Source organism: Scyliorhinus torazame, chromosome 22, assembly GCF_047496885.1.
Source record: "Scyliorhinus torazame isolate Kashiwa2021f chromosome 22, sScyTor2.1, whole genome shotgun sequence".
NCBI lineage: Eukaryota > Metazoa > Chordata > Chondrichthyes > Carcharhiniformes > Scyliorhinidae > Scyliorhinus > Scyliorhinus torazame.
The window spans coordinates 98,693,471-98,701,548 of record NC_092728.1 but is presented as its reverse complement, the minus strand read 5'-3'; the positions used below and the strand labels follow the sequence as shown (position 1 = coordinate 98,701,548).

General features: G+C 42.4%; 1 protein-coding gene across 3 annotated transcripts in view; it reads right to left on the bottom strand.

Moving 5' to 3' along the window:
* Nucleotides 1–1,455: 1,455 nt before the first annotated feature.
* Nucleotides 1,456–8,078, bottom strand: part of golga2 (golgin A2) — a 104,432-nt gene continuing 97,809 nt past the window's right edge. For all 3 annotated transcript variants that reach the window (XM_072488706.1, XM_072488708.1, XM_072488709.1), the window contains one exon: nt 1,456–6,161. In XM_072488706.1, coding sequence (XP_072344807.1) covers nt 5,908–6,161 — 254 coding nt within the window. In that variant the 3' untranslated portion in view covers nt 1,456–5,907. The remainder of the gene's footprint in view (nt 6,162–8,078) is intronic.

Below are 8,078 nucleotides of genomic sequence, written 5' to 3'. Positions count from 1 at the left end.
GTTTCCTCCAGGTGCTCAGGTTTCCTCCCAGTCCAAAGACGTGCAGGTCAGGTGGATTGGCCATGCTAAATTGCCCTTAGTGACCAAAAAGGTTAGGAGGGGTTGTTGGGTTACGGGGATAGGGTGGAATTGAGGGCTTAAGTGGGTCAGTGCTGACTCAATGGGCCGAATGGCCTCCTTCTGCACTATGTTCTATGACAGACACATGGTAAGGGGAAGAATTAAAACAATGGGAATTTGAGCTGAATCTTTGCTGCTCCGGTTATGGCATCTTTAGGCCCCAGTCTTCTCAGAATGCGATCCTCTGGGGGAATGGATTTATACAAGAGATTCAAGTCGGTCAAATTCTGACCTCCGACCACCAGATGGGCTTCCGGCTCCCTGAGCCATTACTGGAGCGTTAAGCCTGAGAATTTTAGTGTTTTCTGTTCACCTGATCTCTGTGCACAAACTCTGACTGTATTCTAGAGAGTTCTCAGTTTGGGTTCTTCCCAGCCCTTCAGACGGAGGGCTAGGGAATCAGAAACGGCGAGAAACTGCTTGCAGTTTTTTTAACTCCAGAAGATCTTATCACAATTCTGATTGATATCTGCCTTTTAAACAAGAGTACCTTCACCAACCTAACTAGGAGCCTTTTAAATCACCTGGCAGAGAGAGAGTGCCTTCCAGCTGCTTCCTGGCTGAATCTCTTCTCAGAACCCAGGACAAAATTGAGCTGTTCGTGTGACCCACCTTTCTTCTGGAAGATTGAGAACGGCTCCACCAATCACGAGCAAAGACAGGAGATGGATCAGAATTTCAGATTCACCTTTCGGCTGCTTGCCAAGTCTATCAAACTGATATCATGGGCTCTTCCACAGAACCTGGTTAGTCCATTTGACCAGGGGTGTTTTAGTTGGCCTAAAGTCTGTACTTTAAGCAAAAGACTCCATGTGGCAGCAGCCAGCAAGAATTGTAGATTAAAGGAAGCCAGCAGGACAAGGGTCAAGAAGGAAACAGAGGGTATACAACAGTATCCCAACACTATCTACTTCACCGGCTGAGGTCCCTTTCCACCAATGGGAAGGAAGTCTTCAAGGACAAAGTAGTAGCTAGCACTGACCGCCAACTACTTTCTTCCACAGCTGTTTCTAACTCATTATGTCAGTCAGTCATTGCATTGGAAGTAATGCTTGGTAACGTTTGTCAAAAAAAAAGTTCCAATTTTATAGAAGACAACTCTGACCCTGAAAAGCGACAGTAAATTGTAGGGACCGTCAATTGCTATTACCCTGGCCGAGATCAGTTAACTGAACACAGAGAATTAAACCTTGGACTTGTCCACATCCATGATGGAAACTGCCGGGGGGGGGGGGGGGGGGTCTAAAACAAGCACATTTCCCCAACACTTAACCAAATATTGTGTCCTCAGAAAACCTGTCACATTTAAACCAAAATAAAAGGCCAAGAGATGAGTGCAATTTATTAAATCAGTTTATTTAACAAGAAAGTCCAACAGGATCGCTCAAGTATAATAGACTTTTTTCTTCTATATGTATTTCTCTTCATTGTTTAAGAAAATTGATTCTTCACTCCCAAATAAATACCTCAATATACTAAAATCATAGCCCCCGACTTCCTTTTAATTAGATTCAAGTTATGGTGTACACCATGAAGAGCAGCTGAAAATGCTGCCAATCTCTTTTCCATAATGAATTTACAAACTCTTACACACGTACGCCATATACAGAATTGTTTGCACCTGGCATTGCGAGGCTGTACATTAATCTTTGTCTTTTCTGGTTTGTTTAAATATATACAGTATGGCAACTCAGAACATAACTACATTCCAGAAAACAACATGAAAGTTCCTTGACCTCCTGGCTTTTGTTTCCGCTACTTGCGTCACACGGCAGCAGGAACGTGAAAAGTCGGGGTGGGGAGGGGAAAAAAAAAAAAAATCGCGATCTTCCTCCCTTGTGAATCGGAACAATACCAAGCCACTTATTGTTGTCGTGTTCAATGGGAATTTTTCGGGAAAAACAGGGGGGGGGGGGGGGGGGGGGGGGGGGGAGAAAAGAGAACAGTTTTGTAAGCTGAGAAATACAAACAAATCAGCCGGAAAAATGCAAAGTGTCAAATCTGGAATCGTGACCCGAGGAAAATCTACTCAACTAAGGAGGTTCATTAAATGTTCTGAATTCCGAAGATATTCAAATATCTGGCACCGACAAACACCATGATATTTAAGCTAGGGTTGAACACATGGGAATCACATGAAACCGGTCTCAGCTTTAGTAAACTGGGAAATGCACACAGCCTTTGTGTGTGGTTGGGGGGGGGGGGGGGGGGGTGAATTAGCAAAACGTCATGTTAGAAATCTGTCATGATTTAAAAACTAAAGGCAGTGGGGTGTCAGATAATTCACAGGTGGAGTCCAAAAGACTCCCTGCCTCCACGTCTAACGAAATACTGATACTGTTGGAAAGAGAGGATATCATGGAGGGGAAAGGACAGAATACTGTGATCATATTACTGTTGGCATTCCAGAGGCCTCTATACAACAAGAGGTAGAAGATCAGATCTGCAGATAAATTGCAGAATGATGCAAGAACCACAGAATGGTGATAATGAGGGACTTAGAATTACTAATACGTTGACTGGGAGGATGAGTAATGCCAATTAGAGACCAAAGGAAGTAACTTGCGAGACATGAGCATAGTTCTTAAAAGAATAATTTGCTTCCATTTCCCCAAAGTGACGAAACAGACATTGTAGATAAGGGGGTGGCGGATGAACATCATGAGGAAGGAAATATCGGGGCGTTTAGTATCCTTGAAAGTGGATAAATCACCAGGCCCAGATTAAATATATCCCAGATTACCAAGGGAAGAAATATCTGATCACGCCTCCGGCTGCAGGTGCGGAAAACATGGCAGACCTTCAGAATCTATGTACAGATAAACATGACACACCAATACAATTCAACCAGGTACAGGAAAACATGATACTTCGAGGATTCTCGAGCAGAAAGCCAGCTGAAGGAGAAAATAACTGAAGGATAGAGTCGATCTTTATAATTTTACTTTTAAAATAATTTATTTACAGTTATATATTACACACATACACCACCTAACCCAACCACCAGTTTCATTCTGCATCTCTCGGGGCACATGAATCCCAGGTTAATGGCACCACTTATATACAATGATACACAATTCATGTACAATTAACAGGTATGTCATGTTTTCTTGCACATGACAGGGCTATGAAGCTGTGGCATGATTATCTGTCTGTGTACAGGCAAACATGGCACACTTCCACACTGACCATGTACAGGTAAACGTGACACATCTTCACAATCTGTCCGCATACAGGTAAACTTGACATCTTCACTTTCTGACCACATACGGGTAAACCTAATGCATCTTCGCAATCTGTCTGTATACAGGTAAACTTGACAACTCCACTCTGACGACGTACTGATAAACCCAACACCTTAAATATGTCCAGGTACAGGTAACCATGGCACAACTTTACAATCTGATCAAGGACCGATAACCATTATACATCTTCAAATTCAGACCATCCACAGGTAAACTTGACACCTTCACAATCTGTCCGTATGCAGGTAACCATGACACACCTCCATGATCTGACCATGTACAGGTAAGGTACCCAGGGTGCATCTTCACATTCTATTTGCAGGTAACTATGACATCTTCACAATCTGACCATGTGCGGTTAAACATGGCACACTGATGAGTGAGAGTGGAGATAGCAGAAGGGGCATAATCTTCCAAACATCCACTGATACAGGAGCCGTGTGAGAGGATTGGAGAGTGGCAAATGTGACACCCTTGTTAGAGAGAGGGTGTAAGGCCATTCCTAATAACTAGTTTCAGTGTTGGGGAAGGTTATGAAAGCAATAATCAGGGGAAATAAATAACAGGCACTTTGAGAGGTTTGAATTGAGAGCCAGAATAAAGTTGCGATGTTCCTTCATTAAAACACTGACTTGGCCTCAACTGGAGTATTATGTCCAATTCTGGGCTCTGAACTTTAGGAAGTTTTGAGAGAAGATGCAGAAAAGATTTAAGAATGTATTCAGTCACGAGGATAAACATGAGAAAAAGTCAAAATCACGAGGGTACAAAATGGATTCAACAAGTTTGTTGCAAAGAATGGAGAATTTTAGTTTGAGGAAAGATTGGATAGGCTGGGCTTGTTTGCTTTCTAACAAAGGGTGCCAAAGGGAGATTTAGTTCAGGAGCATAAAAATTTGAGGGGTCTAGAGAGAATAGAGAAGGACCTATTTCAATCAGTAGAGAGATCAACACAAAGGAAGGGGCACAGTTTGAAAGGATAAGTGGGTAATGGAGAAGTTATTCCACCCAGAGGTTTGAGGGGATCTGCAAATCCCTGCTTGTTAAGGGTGGTGGAGACAGAAACTCTCACTCCATTTAAAAAATAGTGGATTATATATTTGAGGTTCTGCAACCTAAGGGGCTACAGACCATGAGCTGGAAGTTGGGACTAGCTAAACTGATTTTGTCGAATGGCCTCCTTGTGCTCTGTAGAAAATCTACAATTGCGTAATTCTACGGCTTTGGATTGTTGGACATGTCACACAGCTTCCGAGGCTCAGCACCCGACCCATTGTACTTTCCCCTTGCTTATGGTGCATTCACCAGTGTGAACCTCATTAAAAACTAGAGCAACAGAAAATTACAGGACAGAATCATGGAATCCCTACAGTACAGAAGACGGCAGCCAAATCGGCCCATCAAGTCTGCACCGACCCTCTGAAAGAGCACTCCACCCAAGCTCACTTCCCCAGCTACCCTAATAACCCGTTAACCTAACCTGCACTTCCCTGGGCACTAAGGGGCAATTTAGCATGGCCAATCCGCTTAACCTGCACATCTTTTGACTGTGGGAGGAAACCGGAACACCCGGAGGAAATCCACACAGACACGGGGAGAACGTACAGACTCCACACTCAGGCCGGAATTAACACGTGGCCCCCTGTGCTGTGAGGCAGCAGTGCTAGTGTACCGTGCTGCCCCGAATGGCCTAAAATTCTGCTGAGGTGAAGGTTCAACAGGAGCCGGGAGCCCTTGGTACCTCACTCGTGTCTTATTCTGAACACAAAAGCCCGGGAGAACAAGGATCAAAAGTTCATTTGATCTCGGGGTCACGCCTGTTCCTCTGGTTGAACATCACACACATGCATGGCGGTGCCTTTACCTACTGGGCCATTTTGAAAAAAAAAAAAAAAAAAAAGGGGGGGGGGGGGGGAAAAGAGAAAACAACTCTATAAATGCATTTCTAAATTAAGTACAATTTTTTCCAGCAGTTTAAAGAAAGTTTTTTTTAAGCACTTAATACATAAAATGGTGGGAATGCCTATTTCAAAATTAAAAGTCTTTTCACAATTCCCCATCACTGTCTGGTTGTAACAGAGATGTACTAAGTTGCCATAGAGCCTTAAGGATCGATAGTGTGATAGTCTACAAAAGCAGTCAGGACAAATGGCTACTGATTGGGACAATCATATTATTATTACTTGAGAATTACAATAACGCAAATCTTTGGAAAGGGAAGGTAGGAGTGGAAATTACTGGAGGAGGATTGAAAAGATCCACAATATAAATGATTATGTTTGTAAACGGTTTCAAAGCAGCTGTTAAAGGGACTGTTTAGAATTACTGTAACCTTTTTACTGAGGCATTGATAGAAGTCATGCTAGATTAACACTGGTGCTCGGTAGAATCTAGACTTCGCTGGCCTCAAAGATTCCTCGTGTTATACCAATGTTGCTTATCGATGTACTCAGCCATTTAGATCCTTAACTATATAACTTTTTACAACACTCGCGCCCCCCAAAAAAATATTGTATTCCCTGTGCCTGAATGGATCAGATCTCTAGACGACTTCAATCTTCATTACCCCATTTTCAGTAAGCTTGTAGAAAAGGGGAACACAGTTGATAAAGGTCAGGGTTGAGCTGGGTTGAACCTGTGGGTTTTGGATTTCTTCGGTAAGTTCTATGATCTTTTTTGTAGTGTAGTCCTTGGAGGGTAAACCCGCTTTTGGTGCAGGGCCTCTGCTGGAAGAGCGGGAGCTGGGTGAAGTGCTTTCAGACTCGATATCATCCCCCAAGCTGATATCTTCTAGATCTGGGGGTGGAAAATGAAATTAAAGGCATTACTCTGGCTGAGAATTTCTCTGGTTATTGAAGTTCTGGCCCAGCCTGGATGTTAACAAATTCAATGAGGAGAAAATGCAGTTTGCAAAAAAAAAAGAAGAAAATTGACTTCTCAAATTGGCAAAATCCACCATTTTGCAACAACTGAAATCAAAAGGTTATATTCAGCAGACAAAAAAAAAAACCACGCCTTTATCCCTAGAGCTATTAACACAACCCAAAACCATGTGCATCAGAGTCGGTATGACTGCAGAGTACCAGTGTTTCCCCCCCACCCTCACCATTGAGGCAAGACTTCTTTCTTTAAAGATGTCTTTTTTCCTCCATGCAATATATAAATCCCTAGCCAAATGCACAAATTATCTTTCTTCCATGCCCTTTCAAAGTCACTCAGATAAGCTGAGCGTACTCATTGCCCTGCAATGTGCTTCAGAGGGACATGGCCGAGATAGGAACTCATGCAGAGGCTAACTGGGTGGCTACACAAATATATCACCTACCCAACTTGAACATTCAACACCTGGCCATACTCTCGAGACATTTAAGCCTAATAAGGTTATTGCCAATCGGGCAGCTGAATTATCCTTCCGATTACTGTTCTAAGTGTAGAAATGTGCAGTATTTCCCACACAGGGCCTTGCTATGTCAAAAGCCACAGTAAATCTTAAAACAATCAGGGTGGGACACCCCAGTACAGTGGCCTATGGATCAGTATAGCAACAAAGGCAGGGTGATAAACAGAAGCTAGGAAATATTATGAAATCTTACATACACTACGCAAGTCACAAATTAAACAGATTTGAATCGCTTAGTATCACAAGTAGGCTTACATTAACACCGCAATTAAGTTCCTGTGAAAATCCCCTCGTCGCCACACTACGGGAGAACGTGCGGACTCCGCACAGTGACCCAAGCCGGGAATCGAACCTGGCTCCCTGGCGTTGTGAAACAACAGTGCTAATCACTGTGCTACCGTTCCACCCCATTGGTGAGAGAGAGGATATAACAAGGAAAAAGCATCCAATGGAGACTTGTGGGTGGAACTGAGGAAGGGTAAAGGATCTGAAACTGTAATAGGAGTTGTGTATAGACCCCCTAGTGGCAGCTCAGAAGTGCTAGATATTTAAATGCAGAAATCAGGCATGTGTGCCGCAAAGGCAAAGTAATATTAATGGAAGATTTTGATTTTAACATCGATTGGGTGAGGCAGTCAGGCACCTGTCAGAAAGGTAGTGAATTTATGGAGTGTGCCAGGGATAATTTCCTGCATCAAAATTTCCTGGATGCAACAAGGAATATTGGATTTAGCAAAGAGTAATGAGCCGGATTTAATGAGTAACCAAATTGTGCATGAACATTTATCAAACAGTGATCATTGCACGATTGAGTTCAATGTAATGTTTAAAAGGGAAAAGCACAAATCAGCTACTAGAATTTTAGATTTAGGTACAGTCGAATTTAATGAGACGAGACAGAGACTGTCCAGAGTAAACTGGGAAAATCTGTCAATGGGTAAAACAACTGAAGAACAGTGGATGCTGTTTAAAGAGACATTTAACACAAAACAGAACCAGTTTAAACCCCAGAGGGAAAAGCTCCACTTCACTGAAAAAACCCAGCCATGGACAACTATTTAATTAATGAACAGTATAAAACTAAAAGAAAGGGCTTACAAAAAATGCAAAACACTAACAGTGCAGATCCTATCGAATGAGAAAGATATAAAGGCCAGCAAAGCAGCTTTATAAGAGTGATGAAAAGAGATTATGAAAGAAAACTGGCAAGAGGCGTTCAAATCAATAAAAACTTTTATAGTTACAATTTTATATTAAAAAAATAAATTTGGAGTACCCAATTCATTTTTTCCAATTATGGGGCAATTTAGCGT